We start from the raw sequence: 24,863 nt of genomic DNA on the forward strand, positions 1-24,863 counted from the left end.
CCCAGTCTGATGGAGGAGACATGGTCCCTGGCTCTGGGAGCTCCCAGTCTGATGGAGGAGACATGGTTCCTGGCTCTGGGAGCTCCCAGTCTGATGGAGGAGACATGGTCCCTGACTCTGGGAGCTCCCAGTCTGATGGAGGAGACATGATCTTTGACTCTGGGAGCTCCCAGTCTGATGGAGGAGTCATGGTCTCTGGTTCTGGGAGCCCCCAGTTTGATTGGGGAGGCACAAATCCTACTTTTAGAAGCCTCCATCCTAATAGAGATAATCCATATTCCATTCTGAGAAATTGACTCTGCCTCACAATGGTAGATATTTACTCTCGCTTTTGCTCCAGTGGAGAGGAGCAGCCCCATCTGTCTAGGATCTCCGAATCTGAGCAGGAAGGTATGGCTGGCCCTCACTGTGTATCTCCAGTTTGCTAGGGGAGGTAAATGCCATCATTAACCCATTTCCCCAATGCAGCAGGAGAGGCAATGTCTCCTGTGTTTGGGTCCACTCACCTGCAGGAAAAATGATGCCCCACCCTCAGACTCTGCTCCCTCCTTTAAAACGTTCAATCTGACGCACCTCTGATGTGAGGGAGAAAGCATGGAAGCCCCCTTGCAGTGAGTTCAACTTGAGGGGCGAGGCCCCCGAGTCAGATGGAGGAGACATTTGGTCTATGTTCCCAGCCTTAAGGAGGAGGCAAAGGGCCCTTTGGGGAGCCCCTGTTTAAAAGGACCCCCGCCCCCCCCCAACACTCACGGGCCACCTGAAGCTCTACTTCCAGCGTGTCGGTCTTGCCCTGCAGTGTCACGGTCTTGAGCGTGTAGCGGCCAGCATCTGTGAGGTTCAGCTTCTGCACCAGCAGTGAGCAATTGGCAAAGCCCACCTCCCGGCCTGAGTGCGCAGGGCCTGCGATCCAGTTCCCTGATGGCAGCTGGCTGAGCAGCCGATTGGGCTCCGAGGCAGGCCCACGGTACCAGGCATACACCAGCAGATCCTTGGGGTAGCCCTGTACGGTCAGGGTCACATCCTGGCCTTCCATCGGCTTGGTGGGCACGGGCACGATCATCATGGTGATTGCGGCCGCTGGGGAGAGAGCAAGGATTCGGGTCATCAGGATCACACCAGGCGCTGTGTTCCCTCCTGCCCTGGCCAGTCCATCTGTACCTCCCCCAGCTGACTAGAGCTCTCTCCATACAGGTGCTAGGGAGGAGACAGAGGATGGAGGTGACCTGTGTGGTGCTGCAGGTCCATGAGAAACTGATTCTCTGTCCCAATGGATGTGCATCTCATCTATTGGACTAAGAATTTCCAGCCTCTGGGGACATCTCTCCAATCATGGAATCCCCTAGTGGGTCGGGGCACATCTCCTCCATCAGATTGGAAATTTCCAAAATATAGGGGCCATGTCTCCCCCATCAAATTGGAAATTTCAGAATAAAGGGGCCATGTCTCCCCCCATCAGAGTTGGGAGTTGCGTCTCCCACATCGCGCGTCTCTTCTGTCAGATCAAGAGGCCCCAGAATGTGGAGATTGAAGCTCTGCATCATATCGAAAGATTCTAGAGGGAGAAGACCATGTCTCTTCCATCAGATTGAAAATTCCTAAAAGGTGGGGGTCCCTGTCTCCTCCATCAGACTGAGAAACTGGAGTCTGTTAGGGTGGATCTTTCCAATGAGGCTGGGGATTCCAGATGTTAAGGGAATGTGTATGTCCTGTTAGATTAGAAATTCCTAAAAAGTGAGGACTTGAACTCTCCCATCAGATTGAGAGTACCCAAAGGTGGGAACTGGGTATCCTCCATCAGACTAAGAATTTAAAAAAAAAAGGTTAATGTCTCCTCAGAACCATGTCAGAATGGACATTCTCCTGGACCATGTCTCCTCCCTCTGACGGGAAGGTCACCAAGGGTGGATATCGTGTCTCTACCATCACTGCCTAGAACCCCATAGAGGATGAAGCTTTCCTCTTCTCTTGACTGGCATCTCCTTGAATCGAGGGGCATGCTTCCTTGTTCCAGTGCGTCTCTCCAAGGGCAGAGACCATGGCCATGTTTCATCCATCTGATCAGTGTCTCCTCACGTGGGAGCCAGTGGTATCTTTCCTTCCTTTGTCTTTCTCCTGGCACCCCACCACAGGATTGCAGGCTCCGGAGGCACAGGAACCCCTCAGGGGTGCCGTAGCCTCTCCTGACACATACCTGCACACCTCAGACCACCCCCATGTTGGCCTGCATGGGCAGGGCTTAGGATGTCTCCTGGGGTCATCTGGTCCACTCCCATCTCCATCCAAGACCAGGTGCCAAGGCTCCAGGTGGGGCAGGACAGGGGGTGCACTTACCTCTGGGACTGCCATTTCTGCGTTGGGTGAAAGAGTATCCACCCTTTGCGCGTGACCCGGTCCGTTAGCGGGATGGAGGAAGGTGGGGAGGAAGGGAAGGCCAGTCCCCACTGTCCCCAGGGGATGATGGCCACTTAGGGAGGCTCCGAGGTGGAATTAACGAGGTCTGGGTGTTCAAAGCCGCAGTCCCCGGGGATGAGCAAATGTCCCTGAGGATGCCGATGACCCTGAAAACGCCAGCTGTTGGCGCCGCCCCAGGCCCCAGGCTGTTTCAGGGCACAGGAAAGAAGATGATGCCTCCCGGCTGTGTTTTTCCACTTGCAAACAATTGGCTGTGATTTTTCAGTCGTGCGTGTGAGAGAGAGAGAAAGAGAGAAAGAGAGAGATCTGGGCCAGACAACCGTGCCATCTAGTTGGCTGCCAAGGAGCTGGCCGTCCGTGTTGGCAGCGGGAGGGTGGTGAAGCCCTCGGCAGCTGGTGACTGGATTCAGAGACATGAATGAGTGTCTCTGTATGAAGGGACATCTGTGTTGTTTCTCACGGTGCCACTTTACAATGTGGGACCCGTGACCCATTTCTTGTTTTTTTTTTTTTTCTTTCTTTCTTTTTTTTTCAGTATTGGGGATTGAATCCAGGGGCATTCTTCCTCTGAGGTACATCCTCAGGCCTTTTATTTCTAATTTTTTTTTTTTTTTTTTTTTTTTTGCGGTACTGGGGATGGAACCCAGGGCATTCTGGCCCTGAGCAGCACACCAGTCCTATTTTTTATTCCTTATTTTGAAACAGGGTCTCCCTGAGTCTCAAAGAGTCTCACTAAGTAGCTGAGGCTGTCTTCGAACAGCAATCTTCCTGTCTCAGCCTCCCAAATGCTGGGATTACAAGTGTGTGCCACCACACCTAGCTCTTATTTCTAATTTTGAAACAGGGTCTCACTAAGTTGCTGAAGAGTCCCTCTAAGTAGCTGAAGCTGGCCTCGAATCTGTGATCCTCCTGTCTCAGCCTCCTGAGTACTGGGATCACAGGCGTGTGCCGCCACGCCTGGCTCCGGGATGTATTTCTCACTCTGTCATCCCTCAAGGAAGAGGCTCTGGTTGGCCATTGTTTTCCAGGTGATAGGGCACTGGCTGTCTCTTTTTACACCTGGATGAGGGGACCGCCTGACACACTACTCTTTCACTGGCCAGTGAGTGGGCTGGGAAGGTGCTCTGTTGGGCGGATGCTGGCCACCCTTCCTAGTCTACTTGGGACTCTTGGGGAGGTCAGGCTGGCCTAACTCACCAGAGAGCTTGACCACCACCGAGGCAGAGCCAGACAGCAGGGTCTTGGGGTTCTTAGCGATGCACGTATAGGTGCCCTCCTGGGCGGCCGTCATGCTGCTGATGTTGATGTGGTCTTGGCCATTCTTGAGGGCCCGTCCATTGAAGGCCCACACGTACTCTGGCTCCGGGCAGGACCGGGACACGCACCACAGGGTGAGAGACGTGTTGAAGTCAACTTTGATGGTGCAGCCCGTGCGGGTGGTAGAATCCTGGAGGATGGCCACGCGTTCGGGGCCAACTGTGGGGGTAGGAAGGAGAGACAAGGGCCAGTAGAAGGGGGCGGGGAGTAGAGGTGGGGACTGGGGACTTCCTCGCCACCAGGCTGGGTCCCTGGGACTGTCTGGGTCTAGGGATGGGAAGAGAGAGAGGGACCGCCTGATGTTCAACCTTGACCTCTAACTGGCTCTAGGAGCCTGGGAATCACGTCTCCTCCCACAGGATCTGTTATTTTCTTCTGTAACAAGAGTGTACGGGCCAGTGACATTTCAAGGCAGCTTTGAGATCTGTGGCTTCATTAAATAAGGTAAACCGCTAAGTGCCCCCCACCCCAAGCCATTCCAAGAGAGTCTGGAATTCTAAGGCTCCGAAAGTCAATGCTTCTAAGCTGGGCGTGGTGGTGCATGCCTGTGACCCAAGGACTTGGTGTTAGGCTCTGGACCCCCCCAATACGGGGCAGGGGCGGGGCTGACCCGCCTCCTTACCCTGCAAGGCCCAGGATGTTCCCACGGAAAGCCACTCCCCTTTGATAAAGAGGGGAACGGAGCGATCCAGGGAGCTAAGCGAGCTCGGATGGAGAGAGAGAGACTTCTACACTCGTGGAAGGTCTCCTTCCACACCCCCCCCACCCCGCACCTGCGGCCCGGGGTGGGGGAGGGAGCCACCCGGGACAAGCGGGCTAGATCAATAAAGACTTATGGCACCTGCATGGATGATCTCGCGTGTCTGTGGGTGCAAAGGGATCGTGGACAGATTTTAGACCGTGCGCAGATCTTATACTTGGGAGGCCGAGGCAGGAGGATCGCAGGTTCACAACCAGCCCCAGCAGTTTAATGAGATATAAATAAAAATAAATAACAAAATAAAAAATAAAAAGGGCTAGGGGTATAACTTGGAGGCAGAATGCCCCTGGGCTCAACTGGTACCAAGGACGGGCGGGGTGGGGGAGGTCAATGTCTGCTGTTAGAGTTTTTTGGATTCTCAGAGTCTAGAATGCAGAGATTCAGAAATCTAGAATTTTCCAGTAGTGGGATTCTAGCCTCTGATTTTCTACATCACTGGCCCTCAGGGCACACACTTAAGTCAACTTAGTGACTTATTTATTTGGTACTAGAGGTTAAACCCAGGGGCATTCTACCTGTGGGCTACACCCCCAGCCCTTTTTATTTTTTTTATTTTGAAACAAGGTCTCAATAAGTTGCTGAGGCTGGCCTTGAAGCCGGGATCCTCCTGTCTTAGTCTCCCAGGTACTGGGATATAGTGTGCCTCCGTGCCTGGCTGACTTATTTTCCCAGGATTCCGCACTGCAGGCCTGCGTCTCCTGGGAACAACTGTGGGTTTTTGGTTGTTTTTTTTTTTATCACGTCCCCTCCCCTTTCCTTATTCTTTTTCCAACCAAGCATTCCTTGTCCTTTCTCTGCAGCAATTACCTCAAATTAAGGATTCTCAGTGTCAAAGGTGCTGAGTCGTTCTTTTTCTTTCTTTTTTTGGTATTGGGGATTGAACTCAGGATGTCCTACCTCTGAGCTCTACTCCCAGCTTTCTTTTTTAAACAGGGCCTGAGGGCCTCGCTAAGTTCCTGAGGCTGGCCATGAACCTGTGTTCTTTCTATCTCACTTCCAAAGTACTAGAATTACAGGCACGTGCCACCGTACCTGGCGAGGTCAGAAACATTTTAAGAGACACCCCTGGCTCCTAACCCTAGTCCACCTGTTGACTTGCTGTGTGCCCTCGGGCTCTCTCTCCTGGCCTCAGTTTCCCCATCTGTGAAGTCTGGGCACCAGGTGTCCCTGGCGACGCCAGGAGGACTCACAGTACACAGTCAGGTTGATGGGCTCGCTGCGGCTGACGCTGACCGGGTTCCACACTTCACACTGGTAAATGCCCGCCTCCTCCCTGCGGACGCCATGTCGGGTCAGCGCCCGGCCATCCGGGGACAGGCCGAGGCGGACGGCGACAGGCAGGGCGTCGCCGTTGAAGAACCAGCGGACCTCGGCGGGGCTGGGGCTGCTGCACACCAGGCGCAGGGTGTCTCGACGCTCCACCAGTGCCGTGCTGTTGGCAATGACCATGGGCTGGGCCAGGATCTCTGTGGGGCGAGAGACAGAGGGGGAGGGGGCCGGCACCACCTGCTCTGAGGGTCTCCTAGCCCCAGGCAAGACGCATGGCCAGACAGCGGCAGTACCCCCAGGCCCCCCGTGGGAGGCCCAGAGAATGGGTTTAGGAGGCAAGTCTAATTCTGGAAGCCATCCTGGAGGAGGTGAGCATCTTAGTGTTACTTTTTTTTCCTGATTAAGAAAATTGGAGGGGAAGATTCCCCCCACCCCATAAAAGGGATTGGGAGGGAGGTGGAAAGGCCTGGCCGGGGGAGAAGGTAGATGTGTGTGTGTGGGGTGTCTCACCATAGACCTGCACGTGTCCGTAGCCCACCTCGGTCTGGAGCTGCCTGTTAAGGGTCTGCAGGATGTAGGTGCCCGAGTGCCCGGGCAGGACGCCCTGGATGTCCAGGCTGCCATCGGGGCGCACGGCCTCCCGCCCGGTGTGGGCCGGACCAGGAGTCTCGTCGCCCGTGCTCACGATGTAGCTGGCCACCAGGTAGGTCAGGCTGAGTGTGGGCCCGGCGTACCAGCTGTAGGCAAGCAGTTCCTCTGAAAGCCCGTGGGCCACCAGTGTGACGTTATCCCCCTCGGCTGGCTGGGCAGGCTCGGGGGTGATGGAGATCTCTGCCCCCGCATTTAGGATGGCGGCTGAGGAGGAACCGAGAGGCTACATGAGGCGGCTCGGCTCATCCCCGCGTTTGGCAGAGGCGCTGACTCAGCCCAGAGAGAGGATGTTCCCAGCCTGAGCTCTTCTGTGCTCATGCGACCAGGCCACGCCGCGGCGTGTGTGTGTGTGTGTGTGTGTGTGTGTGTGTGTGTGTGTGTGTGTGTGTGATTGAACCCAGGGCATTCTACTTCTGAGCCATAGCCCCAGGCCTTTATTACTTTTATGTTACCTTTTGTTTTGAAACAGAGTCTTTCTAGGTTGCTGAGGTTGTCCTCCAACTTGCGATCCCCTTGTCTCAGCCTCCCAAGTACTGGGATTACAGGTGTGCACTACCACTCCGGGCTTCAAGCTAGGATTTGAACCCTGCAGACTCCCAACACCTCAGCCACCTAATCTATCTACCTAACCCTCCCTCCCTCCCTCAGACCCTTCTTCTTTCCCTATTTAACTGTGTACTGGGGATTGAACTCAGGGCTATTCTACCTTCACCTTACAAGCCCTATTTATCTTTTCTTTTCTTTCCTTCCTTCTTCCCTCCTTCCCTCCCTCCCTTCCTTTCTTCCTTCCTTTCTTTCTTTTTTGGTGGTACTGGGGTTCCTGGAAACCCTTCTGCCTCTGGGCTACACTCCCAGACCTATTTTATATTTTCATTTGGAAACAGGGTCTCTTAAGCCAGCGAGGCTGGCTCCGAACTAGCACGATCCTCCTGTCTCCGCCTCCCAAGTGCTTGGATTACAAGCCTGCGCCACCACTCCCAGCTTGTTTGTTTCTTGAAACAAGGTTTCACTATGTTGCTGAGATAAATTTCTGTGGAAAACCTCAGCTGGGCTGGTAATCCCAATACTTGAGAGGCTGAGACAGGAGGATTGCAGGTTCAGGGTCAGCCTCAGCAAGTAGTGAGACGCCTCGAGACCCTGTTTCTTTTTTTCTTTGTTAGTACTGGGGATGGGGCCCAGGTGCATTCTACCTCTGAGCTATACTTCAGCTCTGTTTTTTATTTTCATTTTGAAACAGGCTCACTAGGCTGCTGACAGTCTTGCTGAGGCTGTCCTTGAAACTGAGATCTCCTATCTCAGCCTCCCAAGTACTGGGATTACAAGTGCGTTATGGCATCACACCTAGTTTGAGAACCCTATTTAAAAAAAAATGAGATGGGGGTATAGCTTGGAGATAGAATGGCCCTGGATTCCATCCTCAGTACCAGAAAACAAAACAAAAAAAAAGCAGAGATGGCCTTTATCCACTCCACCCCTCCTTCTCAAGGGACAGATAAGCCTCAAACTGGAAGAGCTGGTCTGGGCCGTCTGGGTTTGAATGGTGCGCGACTGCCTGCCAGGGGCGGCCATGGCCCTTCTCGTATAGGAAACACTTAATAGTTGGCAGGTGTGGTGGCCGGCCTGTACTCCCAGGAATTGGAAGGCGGGGAAAGGAGGATTGTGGGTTCAAGACCAGCATTAGCAAATTAGTGAGGCTTTCTGTTTCAAAACAAAAAATTAAAAAGGGGAGGGGATGTAGCTCGGAGGTAGAACATCCTTGGGTTCAATCCTAAGTACAAAAAAAAAAAAAAAAAAGAAAGAAAGAAAGAAAGAAAGAAAGACTCATAGCCTGGTTTCTAGTACTTTCCAGGCTGGGGTGAGGGGCCCCAGGCCTAGCCTTCCACTTCTGTTGTGTGCCCTGGCCAGTGACTTTACCTCTGCGCCTCCGTCCACCCATCTATAAAGCAGGGTTACAAGTGGCCTTCCTCCAAGGGTGGTTGTATACAGTAAGCACTCATCGGTGCAGGTGGCTGCTCCTGGCCTGCCCCACACTTGTGCCTCTTGGAGGGGCACACGGCCTATGTACAGTAGAGCTGCCCTCCCTACCCAACATGCTGGAATTCTGGCTCCCACTGTCCCTCTTCTGGGCTGGGGGTCCCTCCCTTCCCAAGGCCCTGGGGGCCGAGGTCCTGGGGCGCCCTTCTCACTCACCACCGAGGAAGAGCCAGGCGTACCCGGCCAGTGCCATCTTTCAGCCCAGGCTGGGTCTTGGGGATGGTGGCCTTGGCGTCCAGGGCTTGGAGGCCCTTCCTGGCTGGGGCTTGGCTCCGTCTGCTGCCCGGCCCGGGAGAGTTTGGCGATTTGGAGCCGGGGGAGATCACCTGAATTTGGAGGGATCGAGTCTCCAAGGATCTGGGGCCCCATTTGGCCACCAGGGTGGGTGTGGCGGGCCCGGGCCAGGGGCCATGACCCGGCCAGGCCTCCTGGGGCAGCTGCCTAACCCTCTTTGTTCCAAAGGCCCGATTTGGTACAGGGAGAGGAACCAGGTCAGCGGGGAGGAGGGAGGGGAGGAGGGAGAGCAGATCTCAGGCAACTCCTGCTGACCACCGGCCGCAGCGTCCTTGGCGGGAGGCTGAGGAGTAGGCCAGCCACCCGCTCAGGCGACCTGCAGGTGTTCTCTCAGCAGGTGTCAAAGGATCCTGTCCAGGGGGCACCTTTGGGATCCTCATTTGGAGCTGGGGAAACTGAGGAACCAAGTTCCTACAGGGAGAGGGAATCTGGGCCCTGCCAGGCCGAAGGGAAGGAGGCTGGATGCCCATGCTCCCTGAGAGGCTCTGTTTCTTCTTGGCTTCCTGCAAGGGACAGAGTAATCCACCTTCTCTTCCTTTATTTTTGGTACTGGGGATGGAGCCCAGGGACATTCTATCTCTGAGCTACAGCCTAGCCCTTTTTGTTTTGAAACAGGGTCTTGTTAGTTGCTGAGGGCCTCGCTAAGTTGCTGAGGCTGGTTTTGAACCTGCGATCCTCCCATCTCAGTCTCCCAAATACTGGGATGGCAGGAGTGTGCCATCGCGCCTGGACTCTTTCTTACCTTCTGAAATCTTGTATGTTCAGTGGACCTATGTGGAGGTTTTAGTGTCTGAGAGAGCAGGGTTTTCTTGTTTTCATACTGGGGATTGAACCCAGGGGCATTCTACCTCTGAACTATATCCCCAGTTCCATCTATCTATCTATCTATCTATCTATCTATCCATCCATCCATCCATCCATCCATCCATCCATCTATCTATCTATCTATCTATCTATCTATCTATCTATCTTCTACCTCTGGGCTACACTCCCAGACCTATTTTTATATTTTTATTTGGAAACAGGGTCTCTTAAGCCAGCGAGGCTGGCTTCGAACCTACGCGATCCTCCTTTCTCCGCCTCCCAAGCGTGGGGATTACAAGTGTGTGCCACCACGCCTGGCTATTTTTTTGTTGTTTTTGAAATAGGGTCTCTCTAAGTTTCTGAGGGTCTCACTAACCTGCTGCAGCTGGTCTTGGACCTGTGATTTTCCTGTCTCAGCCTTCCACGTATTGGAAGGGCAGGCGTGTACCACCACACCTCACTGACAGCAGAGTTTTGACTTTGGTTCTATGTATACCTGAAGTGTGGGCTCTTGCTCAGGTCCCCATTTATTGCTCAGAAAAGGGCTGGGGATGTAGCTCATTATTAGAGCAGTTGCCTAGCATGCCTGAGGCCCTGGCTTCCACCCCCAGCACCACATACAAATGTACACAAAAGTTTATTGTTCAGAAAGTTGGGGCCAGTGGCACAGACCTACCATCCCGATACTTGGGAGGCTAGGTCAGGAAGATTGCAGTATGAGGCCATCCTCAGCAACTGGTGAGACCCTCTTTCAAAATCAGAAAGGGGTCCGGCCTCTTCCGTGGGCTGCGGGGCCCTCTGGAGGCACCTCTGGGAAGCTGATGCCGGGCAGTGGCCTCTGGAGAGCTGGCCGCTCTGGGTCCTGGCCCTTCTACTTGTGCTGGCCTGTCTGGCTGGCTCCTGGGCAGTGTCCTGGGCTGCCCTGCAGGCTGGGCTCTGGTGAGGGGTAACTGGTGCCCCGGCTCCCCCACCTGTGGCCTCACCTCACCCTGCTCTACCTTGGCCCTGCCTTCGCCCCGAGCGCTGGGCCGCATCCCAGTGACATTCAGGATACCTCATGTCCCCGGGCGCCTCTCAGGCTCCTTGTCCTCACGCGACCTGGGCACCTTCCCAGAGCTCTCCTGCCCCATCATCTTACCAGGGAGGGTGCTACCGCCTCCCCTCATCCCTGCTGCCACCCAACAGGCCCCCGCCGCACCCCACCCTGCGGCGCTGTGTGTGTGTGTATGTGTTTCTGGGAATTGAGCCCAGGGGTGTTCTACCTCTAAGCTATATTCCCAGATCTTTTTTATTATTTTTTTGTATTTTGAAACAAGGCCTCGCTAACTTGCTAAGGCTGGCCTTGAACCTGTGAAACTCCCATCTCAGCCTCCCAAGTACCGAGATTACAGGTGTGTGGCGCCCAGCACGATTTGGCAACTGCCTCTTAGGACACCTCTTTCATGTGCACCCTTCTCTCCCTCCTTCTTGGTCCAGGCACTTCTCCCCCCACTGTCTGGGTTCTGGTCGCCACCAAAACCTTTTGTAGTCTTCAGGGCCTGGGTTTTGCCTCCTTCCGTTGTCTCTTTATGTGGCAGACAGTCTTTTTTTGTTTTTTGCGATACTAGGTATTGAACCCAGGGGCATTCTACCTCTGAGCTACATCCCCAGTCCTATTTTTTAAATCTTTATTTTGAAATCAGTTGCGGAGTGCCTCACTAAGTAGCTTGAGGCTGGTCGCAAACCTGCGATCCTGTTGTCTCAGCCTCCCAAGTACTGGGATTACAAGCATGAGCCTCCATGCCTGGCTGTGTGTTTTATTTTTAAAACAGGGCCTCACTAAATTGCTGAGTGTCTTCTAAAACAGAAACCTGCCTCTGTTCTCCCCTGCTCAGAACCTGCTATGGCTCCCCAGTGCCCTCAGGAGGAAGTGCGGGCTCCTCACTGTGGCCCATGAGGCCTTGCGTGTCCACCGGGTGGCCTCATGGAACCCTCCTCCCTTCCTTCCCAAACCCTCTGCCCTGGTTATTCTGTCTCGATTGCCCTCCACACAGCACAATCTCTGTTCTAATTTCACTGTCTGCTCAACTCCTCCTCCTCCTCCCCCTCCTCCTCCAGGAGCCCCCCCACAAGGCCGCTGAGTGTCCCGTCCTATCCTGTCTCTGACTGGGATGGGCTGTCTCTGTGGCTGGGCTGTGAGCCTCAAGAATGCAGGGCCGGGCTGTCCCCATTGTTGTCCCCACCACTGCTCAGGGCTCAGAGGGTGTTTGTGCAACTGGACACTGCTATGGAGGACAGAGAGGTGTCTCCAGGGAGGCGCGGGTTTCTGGAGACCTGAGGATGTGAGGAGGCTCTGGGAGGCCCGGAGGAGAACCGGCTTCTGTCCAGACCCTGCCTTGGCTTCCACGGCCCCACGTATCACACGACCCTTCATGTCTGTCTTCTCTGCTGTCATCCTCGCCCCTCGCCTCCTATGAGCCTGGATTCTTGGCTCAGTAGGGAGCTGCAGCTTCCAGAGCACCTACTGTGTGCTGGGCTCAGGGCTGAGCAGAAAGAAGACCATGTGATGAGGGGGGGGAGGCTGGAGCTTTCGGATTTTTTTTGCGGTGCTGGTTGTGGAACCTAGGGGCATTCATTCTACCTCCAAGCTACACGCCCAGCCTGACTTTTTATTCTTTATTTTGAAACAGGGTCTCAGTGAGTTGCAAAGGGAATCGCTAAGTAACTGAGGCTGTCTGTGAACTGTGATCCTCCTGTCTCAGATTCCCAAATGCTGGGATTACAAGCATGTGCCACCACACCCGGCTTTTTTTGTTTGTTTTTTAGGGGGGATATTGGTCTAAAGTACACTCCCAGCCCTTTTTATTTATTAATTTGAAACAGGGTCTCACTAGGTTGTTGAGAGCCTTGCTAAATTGCTGAGGCTGGCCTGGAACCTGCTGTCTCAGTCTCCCAAGCACTGGGGTTACAGCCGCCCGGCTCTGAGAAGCCGTCTTGCAGGCCAGGAGCTGAGGGTCCGGTCCTTTGCCTCCGGAGGCTGCAGCAGGTGGGTGAGTCGCTGCCTCTTAGCACAGCCCTCTGGGTTGCGGTTGTAGATATGACCTTGTTCTGGCAGTTCCCCCATCCCTGGGGAGCCCCAGGGGGACCTTGGGATGAGCCTCGCTCTTGAGGCCCTGCCCACCACTGACTTGCCGAAGGTCAGCTGGGGACGTGGACCTGGGCCTCTGTGGCGGGCCCTCGCCTGAACCCCTCTTCTCTTTCTCCTATCTTAGGCCGGATGCAGGTGCGCAGGTGTTTGCCCAGCGATCCACCCCAGGTGTGGCTTTCTTTGCTGCCTGCTAGGGCTGGGTTTGGTCCCAGCTGCGTCCTAGAAGGCTGTTCTCAGGGAGATAGAACGCCCTGTCCCCTTAGTTCCTCACCCTGGGGAGAGCCCCCTCTGGAGAGGCAGCTGGCTGGAGCCACAGCTGGGACCTCTGCCCGGCCTGCTCTGCTGCGCTCACCCTGCCCGCCGGCCCGGGGGTTTCCAAGCCATTCACTCATTTAGCAAATATTTATTGAGCGCTGACGCCGTGCCAAGCTGTGTTGGTGATACAGACCACAGCCGTGTCTCTTCCCTGGTAGGGCTAAGTCCTGTTGGAGGGCTATGGGTGATAATGGAAAGCTGATAGAGCATAGGGTCAGGCAGAGGTAAGCGCCATGGGAAGAACAGCAGATGGCGAGAGAATGGGGCTGGCCGCTTGTTCTTTTAGCTAGTGAGGTGGGGGTGCTTCTGAGGATGTGAGCTGAGACCCAAAGGAGGTGACAGGGAGCCAGTGGCAGAGGTGATCCCCCCCCGCCTTCAGTACTAGGAATTGAATACAGGGGCATTCTACCCTGAGCTATGCTAAACTCCAGCGTTATATTTATTTATTTATCTATTTATTTATTTTGTGGTACTGGGGGTGGAACCCAGGGGCTTTTCTATCTCTGGGTTACACTCCCACTCCTATTTTATATTTTATTTGTAAATGGTCTAACTTGCTGAGAGCCTCACTAAGTGGTTGAGGCTGGCTTCAAACCTGTGTGATCCTGAGGCTGGCTTCAAACCTGTGTGATCCTCCTGTCTCAGCCTCCCAAGCGCTGGGATTACAAGCATGCGCTTCCATGCCCGGCTGGCTATTTTATTTTTGAAATAGGGTCTTGCTAAGTTGCTGGGGTCTTGCTATATTGCAGAGGCTGGCCTTGAACCTGTGATCCTCCTATCTCAGCCTCCCAAGTATTGAGATAACAGATGTGTGCCACCTTGCCTAGCATCTAACAGTCCTACTTTCCTTCTTTTTGTATTATTATTATTATTATTATTATTATTATTATTATTTGCAGTACTGGGGATTGAACCCAGGGGCATTCTACCTCTGAGCTATATCCTCAGCTCTTTTTTTTTTTTTTTTTTTTTGCGGTGCTGGGGATGGAACCCAGGGGCATTTGACCTCCAAGTTACATCCCTGCCCTATTTTTATTCTTTATTTTGAAACAGGGTCTCACTAAGTAGCTGAGGCTGTCCGCGAACTGCGATTCTTAGGTCTCAGCCTCCCAAATGCTGGGGATTACAAGCGTGCGCCACCACGCCTGGCTACCCTCAGCTCTTTTATTTTTTTAATTTTTTAATTTTTTTGTGGGTCTGGGGATGGAACCCAGGGGCATTTGACCTCCAAGCTACGCCCTCTGCCCTATTTTTATTCTTTATTTTGAAACAGGGTCTCACTAAGTTGCAGAGGGCCTCATTAAATAACTAAATGAGGCTGTCTGAGAACCACCGTGATTGTCATGTCTCAGCCTCCCAAATGCTGGGATTACAAGCATGTGCCACCATGCTCGGCTAGCTCTCTTATTTTTTTTTAGTGTGTGTGTGTGTGTGTGTGTGTGTGTGTGTGTGTGTGTGTGTTGCTGGGGATTGAACCCAGGGGCTGGGTACACCCCCAGCCCTATTTTATTTATTATTTTGAAACAGGGTCTTATTAAAATGTGAAGGGCCTCACTAGGTTACTAAGGCTGTTTTGGAGTCTGCAATCCTCCTGTCTCAGCCTCCCATGTCTTGGGATTTCAAGTTTATGCCACCATGCCTGGCTCTAACTTTTAAGAAAATCTTGAAACAAGGTCTTGCCAAGTTGCTGCAGGTCTCCCTGAGGATCTGAGGCTGGCCTCAAACCTGAGACTTGAATCCCATCCTCCCAAATACTGGGATTACAGGCATGCACTCCTGCACTCAGCTCCCTTTTATGTTTTACTTTGAAACAGAGTTTCTTTAAATTGGCTGCCCTCAGCCCTGCGTTGTGGCACACCCTTGTAATCCCAGCATTTGGGAGGCTGAGACTGGAGGATCACGGTTCGAGGACAGCCTCGGCTATTTAGTGAGGCCCTCTGCAACTCAGTGAGACCCTGTTTCAAAATAAAGAATAAAAGGCAGGGCAGGGGGTGTAGCTCGGAGGTAGAATTCCCCTGGGTTCCATCCCCAGAGCCACAATAAATAAATAAATTGGCTGGCCTCAAATTTACAATCCTCTTGCTTTAGTCTCCCAAATTGCTGAGATTACAGGTGTGTGTTACCTCGCCTGACTTGGGATGAGTGTTATTAGTAGTTGGTGTGACAGCTACTTGGGGCAGGGAGGCCCCTGATGAGCGTGAGGACAGCCAGAGGCTGTCACACTAGGAGCCGCGTGAGGGGCAGGGAATGCGGGAGCAGGTGGTCACCGAGGGACCTAGTGACTTGGAAGGCAGGATGACACCTAGCTGGGCGTGGTGGTGCATGCCTGTAATCCCAGTATCTGGGAGGCTGAGACCGGAGGATTGTGGTTCACAGCCAGCCTCAGATACTTAGGACCTTTACAACGCAGTGAAACTGTTTCAAAATAGAGAATAAAAAATAGGGCTGAGGGTGTAGCTCAGAGGTAGAATTCCCCTGGGTTCCATTTCCAGTATTGGGAAGAAAAAAAAAAAGGAGAGAGAGAGAGAGAGAGAGAGAGAGAGAGAGAGAGAGAGAGAGAGAGAGAGAAAGGCTGGGTGGTGGACCTGACCTGGGAGGTAGAATGTGCCTGGGTTCAGTCTACAGTGCCAAATAAACAAAAAAACAGAGAGAGGGAGAGAGGGAGAGGGAGAGGGAGAGGGAGAGGGAGAGGGAGAGAGAGAGAGAGAGAGAGAGAGAGAGAGAGAGAGAGAGAGCATACAATGCCATTATTTCACCTAAAAAGTAAAAATAACATAAACAGGACTTCCTGTTTAACAGCTTTCAGTGCCCTGTGTTTGAATTTCCAATTGTATATGGAATTATAGTGTATTAAAGACATGCCACGATTCCTTTAACATGCCGTGACACCCCTCCTGAGCAGCCATCCTTCCTGTTTAGTTCCTGAGCACTTTCTCCCAGGGAGAGTTCCCTCATCTTTCCGAAATCCCAAACTGGCTCAATAGTTTAGAATTTCTGCTTTAGCTTTGGACTGCTTCCTTCAAACTAAATCCTACACGGGACCCCCGCGGGTACAAGATGAGAAGCACTTCAACCTTTTTTCGTCTTCTTTGGGACACAAGGTCTTCATCCCTGAGCGAGAGGTGCAGCGGCGCCAGCTCCCCACACAGTCCCTGGAGCAGGGCGTTCTGAGGGCGTCTACACCAGCTGATCCCGCGACCCTGCCAAGCTGCACGAGCCCCCTGGCACACAATGGGGTTGGATTCAGAAGGGAAGGGTTTTCCCCATGAATCATAATGACTCTGGGGCCCGGCCCAGCCCACTTCCTTCCCCACCACCACTTCCTCCTTGGTAAAACAGGAGCCACCGCACGCCCTGAGAATCAGGAATCTAGCGGGGGGGGGGTGGTGGTGGTGGTGGTGGTGGTGGTGGTGGTGGTGGTGGTGGTGGTGCCGGACTCGCGGGACCGAGAGGTGGTGGGAGACAGCGACCCCTGGTGGCAGAGCGGAGGCGGACGGAGCGCGGGCGTCCTGGGACTGGTCCAGCCCAGGGCAGCTGTCTGACTGGGTTAACAGTGCCTGAAATCCCACCGTCAGCGACACCTCCTTTGGCCTGAGCATTACACCTTCTTGGTCTCTTGCAGATGCCAGACATCCCTTCTTGGGCTCAGACCTCGACGTCGGGCGGGTGTGACGTACACCTCTGTCCCTCTTCCTTTGAGACCAAAATGGAAGGAAGGCTGGGTTTGATTCCCTGCGTGTCCATGCCCAGTGGGACCTCACTGTTCTTCGTTTCAGTGTCTTGTAAAGTGGGGACAATCATATATTTCCCTTCCAGAGCTATAGAGGATAAAAGGTTCATAAATGTGAAGCACGTGGTAGGATGCATGTTTAGCAAGTATTCAATACTTTATTATTATTATTATTAGTAGTAATAGTAGTAGTAGTGTGGCTTGAGCCTACCTCTGGGCTACACCCTCAGCCTTATTTTTATTTTGAAATAGGATTTTTCTCTCTCGAGGAGCCTTATTGCTTGCTGAGGCTGCAATCCTCCTGTCTCAGTCTCCCAAGCACTGGGATCACAAGTGTGTGCCACCACGCCCAGATTAATTTTTTTTATTTTCTTTTTCTTTTTTGTGGCACTGGGGATGGAACCCAGGAGCCTTCTACCTCTGGGCTATACCCTCAGCCCTATTTTATTTTTTATTTGGAAACAGATTCTTACTAAGTAGCTGAGAGCCTCACTAAGTTGCTGAGGCTGACTTTGAACCTGCAATTCTCCTGTCTCAGCCTTCCAAGTACAGGGATTATAAACATGTGTCACCATGCCCAGCTTAATTTTTTTTTTTTTGAAACAGGGGCTTACTAAGTTGCTGAGGCTGTCCTTGAACCAGCATTCCTTCTGTCTCAGCCTCCCAAGTACTAGGATTACAGACAGGAGCCACCATGTCCAGTTTATTTTTTATTTTTATTTTTATTTTTTGTGGTACTGGGAATTGAACCCAGTGAGCTACACCCTCAGTCCTATTTTTATTTTCATTTTGAAACAGGATCTTGCTAGGTTGATGAAAGTCTCACTACTTGCTGAGGCTGTCCTTGAATCTGAGATCCTCCTGTCTCAGCCTCCCAGGTACTGGGATTATAGGAGTGCCATGCCTGGGTCTGTTATTTATTTATTTATTTATTTATTTATTTATTTATTTATTTATTTATTTATGTGGTACTGGGGGTGGAACTCAGGGGCTTTTCTACCTCTGGGCTATCCTCCCAGATGTATTTTATACTTTATTTGGAAACAGGGTCTCACTAAGTTGCTGAGAGCCTCACTAAGTAGCTGAGGTTGACTTTTTTTTTTGGTGGAATTGGGGTTCCTGGAAGCCCTTCTACCTCTGGGCTACACTCCCAGGCACCTATTTTTTATATTTTTATTTGGAAACAGGGTCTCTTAAGCCAGCGAAGCTGTCTTCAAACCTGCGTGATTCTCCTGTCTCCACGTCCCAAGCGCAGGGATTACAAGCGTGCACCACCATGCCCGGCTCTTATTTTTTATTTTGAAGTAGAGTCTTGCTATGTTGCTGAGGCTGGCCTCGATAAATTGCTGAGGCTAACCTCAAACCTGTGAGCCTCCTGTCTCAGCTTCCCAAGTACTGGCATTACAAGTTAGCGCCATCACATTAGCGCCCAACTTAATGTTTATTATTAATATTATTATTATTATTATTATTATTATTATTATTATTATATTTTTTTGTGGTACTGGGGATGGAACTCAGGGGCATTCTACCTCTGAGCTATACCCCTAACCCTACTTTTTATTCTTTCTCTCTTTCTTTCTTTCTTTCTTTCTTTCTTTCTTTCTTTCTTTCTTTCTTTTTTGTGGTACTAGGGGTGGAACCCAGGGGCTTTTCTACCTCCGGGCTATACTTCCAGACCTGTTTTATACTTTATTTATTTATTTATTTATTTTTCCCTTAAAAATAAGACATGATGGAGAAATCTTACACACATGGTCACAATTGAGTGAAGATGATATAACACTGTCAGCTAACTTGGAAGCTGAACTCTGGAAATGACAGGATCCAGCAACTGTAACAACTAATACTCCTCTCCTTCCTCCTCACCCTCTCCTTCCACAGAATCCACACCAACCTCCTCATAATCTTTCTCTAGGGCAGCCATGTCTTCACGGGCCTCAGAAAACTCTCCTTCCTCCTACCCCTCACCTACGTACCAGTGAACAAAGGCACGCTTGGCATACATCAGGTCAAACTTGTGGTCTAGGCGAGCCCAGGCCTCAGCAATGGCTGTGGTGTTGCTCAGCATGCACACAGCTCGCTGCACCTTGGCCAGGTCACCACCGGGTACCACAGTGGGAGGCTGGTAGTTAATGCCAACCTTGAAGCCAGTGGGGCACCAATCCACAAACTGGATGCTGCGCTTGGTCTTGATGGTGGCAATGGCAGCATTGACATCTTTGGGAACCACATCACCACGGTACAACAGGCAGCAAGCCATGTATTTACCGTGGCGCGGGTCACATTTCACCATCTGGTTGGCTAGCTCAAAGTAGGCATTGGTGATCTCTGCTACAGAAAGCTGTTCATGGTAGGCTTTCTCAGCAGAGATGACAGGGGCATATGTGGCCAGAGGGAAGTAGATGCGGGGATAGGGCACCAGGTTGGTCTGGAATTCTGTCAGATCAACATTCAGGGCTCCATCAAATCTGAGGGAAGCAGTGATGGAGGACACAATCTGACTAATAAGGTGGTTCAGGTTAGTGTAGGTTGGGCGCTCAATGTCGAGGTTTCTGCGACAGATATCATAAATGGCCTCATTATCTACCATGAAGGCACAATCAGAGTGCTCCAGGGTGGTGTGGGTGGTGAGGATGGAGTTGTAGGGCTCCACCACAGCTGTGGAAACCTGGGGGGCTGGGTAGATGGAGAACTCCAGCTTGGACTTCTTGCCATAATCAACAGAAAGCCGTTCCATCAGCAGGGAGGTGAACCCAGAACCGGTTCCCCCGCCAAAGCTGTGGAAAACCAGGAAGCCCTGAAGACCTGTGCACTGGTCAGCCAGTTTGCGAATTCGGTCCAAGACGAGGTCAATGATCTCCTCGCCAATGGTGTAGTGGCCCCGGGCATAGTTATTGGCAGCATCTTCTTTGCCTGTGATAAGTTGCTCAGGGTGGAAGAGTTGGCGATAGGTACCAGTGTGAACTTCATCAATTACCGTAGGTTCCAGGTCTACAAACACTGCCCTGGGCACGTGCTTGCCCGCGCCCGTCTCACTGAAGAAGGTGTTGAAGGAGTCGTCTCCTCCCCCGATCGTCTTGTCGCTTGGCATCTGGCCATCAGGCTGGATGCCATGTTCCAGGCAGTAGAGCTCCCAGCAGGCCTTGCCGATCTGGACACCAGCCTGGCCAACGTGGATGGAGATGCACTCACGCATGGTGGATACAGGTTAGGATGTGGAGGCGACAGGAACAGAAACCGGGTCCGTTCAGGTTACCATCCCCGACAAGCTAAGAGTCGAGGTAAGTAACGCACTCTATACTTTATTTAGAAACAGGGTCTCACTAAGTTGTCGAGAGCCTCGCCAAGTAGCTGAGACTGGCTTTGAACCTGTGAGATCCTCCTGTCTCAGCCTCCCAAACACTAGGATTACAAGCGTGCGCAATCATGCCTGGCTTATTCTTTATTTTGAAACAGGGTCTCACTAAGTTGCGGAGGGCCTCAATACCGCGAACCCAGATCCTTCTGTCTCAGCCTCCTGAATGCCGGGATTACAAGCGTCTGCCACCACGCCCGGCATGTTTATTATGAATTATTCTTACTACCTTGAGTTCTATGTCACATCTCTCGTTAGACTGCAAGCTCCCTGAGGGGGAACTGGTCTGGTGTTTGTCATAGGAGAAGGGCTATTGTTCAGCTTTTTTGGAAAAGAACTTCAGTACATGCTAGTCAAAGACATAGACAGAGATTTATTTAGGAAAATAAGAAATACATGTTCGCCGGGCGTGGTGGCACACGAGTGTAATCCCAGCATTCAAGAGGCTGAAACCGGAGGATGGCGGTTCATGGACAGCCTCAGCTACTTAGTGAGGCCCTCTGCACCTTAGTGAGACCCTGTTTCAAAATAAAGAATTAAAATAGGGCAGGGGGTGTAGCTTGGAGGTCGAATGCCCCTGGGTTCCATTCTAATACAGCAAAAAAAAAAAAAAAAAAAAAAAAAAAAAAAAGTTCAAGGGAAAATGCACGCAACCCCAAAAGTGAGTGAGGCCCTTTGGGGCTCATGGCTGTTCTTTTAAAGGAAACTCGGTGCAGGGTGGGTACAGATGGTATGTGAGGAGGACCTCAGGCAGGGGTCATAGGTGGTTTCTGGAGCTCTGGTCACCCTTGGGACTCGTAGGCTGAGAGTTTCCTAAATTGTAATTTTCTCAAGATATTTTAATCTGTCTTTTTAACAGTGCTCAGGGCAATTCTAGTTTTTTTTTTTTTGTTACTATTTACAGATATCCCAGGAATTTGAGGAGTCCTGGGAAAGAGAACTGGTTTGGGGAATAAAGGTTTGAAGAATGAATTTAGCAGCAGATTCTTTTTCTAAAGTTATATTTTCTACCTATTTATTGGTCCTACATTGGGTTGTCTATGGGGCTCAATCCACAGAGCTTTGTGGACAGCAACTGCTCGACAGATATCTGTTAATGAATGAATGAAAGCCAGGCGTGGTGGTGCACGCTTGTAATCCCAGTACTTGGGATGCTAAGACAGGAGGATTGCAGGTTCAAAGCCAGCTTCAGCAACGTACCAAGGATCTTAGCAACCTGGTGAGACCCTGTTTCAAGTAAAAAACCAAAATGGGCTGGGGGTGTGGTTTGGAGGAAAAAGCCTCTGGGTTCAATCCCCAGTACTAAAAAAATAAAAATAAAAAATAGAAATAAAAAAAGAATAAATGAGGCCAAGTAGGGTAGTGGTGCACACTAATTATAATCCTAGTACTTGGGAAGCTGAGATAGGAGGATCACAGGTTCATAGGCAGCCTCAGCTTAAGTGAGGCGATCCGCAACTTAGTGAGACCCTGCCTGTTTCTAAATAAAAAATAAAAATAAGAAATCAGGCTGGGGGTGTAACTCAAGAGAATATCCCTGAATTCCATCCTCAGTACTGGGAAAAAAAAAAAGAATGATGGGAAGGTTTGTAGCCCCTGCCCCGCTCTGGGCAGCGCTGGAGCCGTCAGTGGTGGCCGGGTCCCTGCCCAACTGGGGCTCACAGTCCAGTGGGAGAGACTGACCCACCGCCAGGGCAGTGACAAGGACAGACAGGGCTGGGGTTCATGGACTCACAGGGGACCAGAAAGAAGTTCAGTCCTATGGGCCATAGACCAGATTGGGGTTTAGGGGCCCCCAGGATGTAGTGCTTGGACTTTGGAGGAACGAGGAGCCATCCATCATTGGTGTTTTTGAGCAGGGAAGGCCGGGGTTGAGTTTGAGTTTTATTACTGATTCACTTATTTACTTATGGCACTGGGGATTGATCCCCAGGGAAATTCTGCCTTGGTGCTCTACCCCAGCCCTTTTTATGTTTAATTAGAAACAGGGTCTTGCTAGGTTGCTGACATCTTGCTAGATTGTTGGGTTTGACTTTGAACCTGGGGTCCTCCTGCTTCAGCCTCCAAATACTGAGATTATGGGCATGCAATACTGCGCTGAGTTTGGGTTTAACAGTGATCCTTGGGCTGCTTTGTGGTGGGATAGAAGTAGTGAGAAACCAGGGAGGAGGCTGGACAGGGAGGAAAGAGACATGGGATGGGTAGGGTTGGGGTGGGGACAGTGCTGGGCTTTAGGGACAGAGAAGGAGGCTGGGGGCATGCCTGCCTCAGTGTGGATGGGCGAGTGAGGTGCCTTTGTGCACTTAGCTCTAGGGCAGACTTTCTGTGTTCCCAGAAGGGTAAAGAAAGGGGCTGAGAAGCCGGGCGTGGTGGCGCACGCTTGTAATCCCAGCATTTGGGAAGCTGAAACAGGAGGGTCACGGTTCACGGACAGCCGCAGCTACTTAGTGAGGCCCTTTGCAACTCAGTGAGATCCTGTTTCAAAATAAAAAATAAAAAGTAAAAAGTCGGGCCGGGCGTGGTGGCGCACGCTTGTAATCCCCGCGCTTGGGAGGCGGAGACAGGAGGATCGCGCAGGTTCGAAGCCAGCCTTGCTGGTTTAAGAGACCCTGTTTCCAAATAAAAATATAAAAAATAGGTATCTTGGGAGTGTAGCCCAGAGGTAGAAGGGCTTCCAGGAACCCCAGTAGCCGGGCGTAGTGGCGCACGCTTGTAGTCCCCGCGTTTGGGAGCCTGAGACAGGAGGATCGCACGGGTTCGAAGCCAGCCTCAGCTACTTAGTGAGGCTTTCAGCAACTGAGCGAGACCCTGTTTCCAAATAAACTATAAAAAAAAGGTCTGGGAGTATAGCCCAGAGGTAGAAAGCCTCTGGGTTCCACCCCTAGTACCACACACACACACACACACACACACACAAATTCGGGCTGGGTGTGTAGCTTGGCAGTAGAATGCTGCTGGGTTCCATTCCCAGTACTGAAAAAAAAAAAAAAAAAAAAAAAAGAGCAGCTGAGGCTGTGGGTGGGTGAGCGCAGCCCACCGCCAGGCTGTATGAGCCTCTGCTGCCCCCTGCTGGCTCAGCACGGACTCTGTCCTGCCAGGGAGCCTGGCAACCCTGCCCATCCCGGCCACTCAAGGATCCCAGATCCCAGCCAGGGATGAAGACGGCCTTACCAGGGTGACCATGGGTCTGGTGCTGCAAGGCTCACGGTCCCCACTCTCACCCCAACCCCATCTCCAGCCGCCTTCTCCTTTTAGACTGTCTTCTCAAACCCTTTCTTTTCTTCTCCTCCTTCTTCCCCTCCCTCCCTCCCTCCTCCTGTTTCTCCTCCCTTTTCTTCTTATACTGAGGATTGAACTCAGGGGCATTCTACCTTTGAGCTACTACCCAACCCTTTTTATTTTATTTATTTATTTTGCAGTACTGGGGATGGAACCCAGGGACATTTTACCTCCGAGCTACACCCACAGCCCTATTTTTATTCCTTATTTTGAAACAGGGTCTCACTGAGTTGCAGAGGGCCTCACTAAGTAGCTCAGGCTGTCCGTGAACCACGATCCTCTGGTCTCAGCCTCTCAAATGCTGGGATTACAAGCGTGCGCCACCATGCCTGGCCCCTTTTTTATTTTTAATTTTAAAACAGGGTCTCAAGCCGGGCGTGGTGGCGCACGGTTGTAATCCCCACGCTTGGGAGGGTGAGGCAGGAGGATCGTGCAGGTTCGAAGCCAGCCTCAGCTACTTAGTGAGGCTCTCGGCAACTTAGTGAGACCCTGTTTCCAAATAAAATATAAAATAGGTCTGGGAGTATAGCCCGGAGGTAGAAAGCCTTTGGGTTCCACCCCCAGTACCATCGATCAATCAATCAATCAATAAAATAAATAATAAGGAATTAAAAATAGGGCTGGGATGTCACTCGGAGGTAGAATGCCCCTGGGTTCCACTCCCAGTACTACAAAAATAAAATAAAATAAAATAAAACAAAACAGGGTCTCTAAGTAGCTGAGGCTGGCCTTCAACTTGTGATCCTGCTTCCTCAGGCTACAGGGGCTGGGATCACAGGGTGCACCACTGCATGCCCAGCTAGATCTTCTGGGATCCCTGACCCTGACCCTCCCCAGCACCCAGGCCCCGGGCATCTCTGCTTCCACCTGACATTGTCACCCCTGACTCTCACCCTCTGTGTCCCTCTCACAGGGACCCTGTGACTGCGCTTAGGTGCCCCCGCCCCACGATCCAGGCACTGTTACCATCTCCTTATCCTCAACTGAACCACGCCCACACGGTCTTTTGCCATATAAGGTAACCTTCACAGGCAATGTAAATTGGGGGGCACTGGTTAGTCTGTGGCGTCTCTGCCCACCCCTCCACTCCCCAGGGCGGAAGCCAGCTTTGGCCAGGTCTGCGTGGCCTGGGTGGCCTGCCCCTCTCTCTGTCTCCTGACCTCCCCTCCCGCCTTCTCCCTCTCCTCTCTGCCTCTACCGCACTGGCCTCCTTGCTGCTCCTTGAGCATGCCAGGAAGCCGCCTACCTCAGGGCCTTTGAGCATCCTCTCTCTTTTGCCTAAAATGTTTCCCTCTAGAACCTATCTGGCTCCCCACACCCCACTTATCTGTCACCTTCTCCCTACTTAAAATCTCAAACCCTGCTGGGCGTGGTGGCGCACGCTTATAATCCCAGCATTCGGGAGGCTGAAACAGGAGGATCACGGTTCAAAGACAGCCTCAGCTATTTAGGCCCTTTGCAACGCAGTGAGACCCTGTTTCAAAATAAAGAATAAAAAAAAAATAGGGCTGGA

General features: G+C 51.9%; 2 protein-coding genes across 2 annotated transcripts; both read right to left on the reverse strand.

Moving 5' to 3' along the window:
• Window positions 1-319: 319 nt before the first annotated feature.
• On the reverse strand, window positions 320-18,640 carry CEACAM16 (CEA cell adhesion molecule 16, tectorial membrane component; the record flags this gene model as incomplete). Its single annotated transcript, XM_080703622.1, has 6 exons — window positions 320-378; window positions 751-1,077; window positions 3,610-3,888; window positions 5,680-5,955; window positions 6,269-6,613; window positions 18,583-18,640. 6 exons carry the CDS (start codon window positions 18,638-18,640, stop codon window positions 320-322), a joined length of 1,344 nt encoding a protein of 447 aa, XP_080559748.1.
• A 33-nt stretch (window positions 18,641-18,673) lies between these two features.
• LOC308269108 (tubulin alpha-1B chain-like) lies at window positions 18,674-19,912 on the reverse strand (the record flags this gene model as incomplete). The annotated part of the gene is made up of 1 exon (XM_080704267.1): window positions 18,674-19,912. The coding sequence occupies one exon, from the start codon at window positions 19,910-19,912 to the stop codon at window positions 18,674-18,676; it is 1,239 nt and encodes a 412-aa protein (XP_080560393.1).
• Between the last annotated feature and the right edge of the window lie 4,951 nt (window positions 19,913-24,863).

Source organism: Muscardinus avellanarius (assembly GCF_963383645.1).
Source record: "Muscardinus avellanarius genome assembly, chromosome: 10".
Classification (NCBI taxonomy): Eukaryota; Metazoa; Chordata; class Mammalia; order Rodentia; family Gliridae; genus Muscardinus; species Muscardinus avellanarius.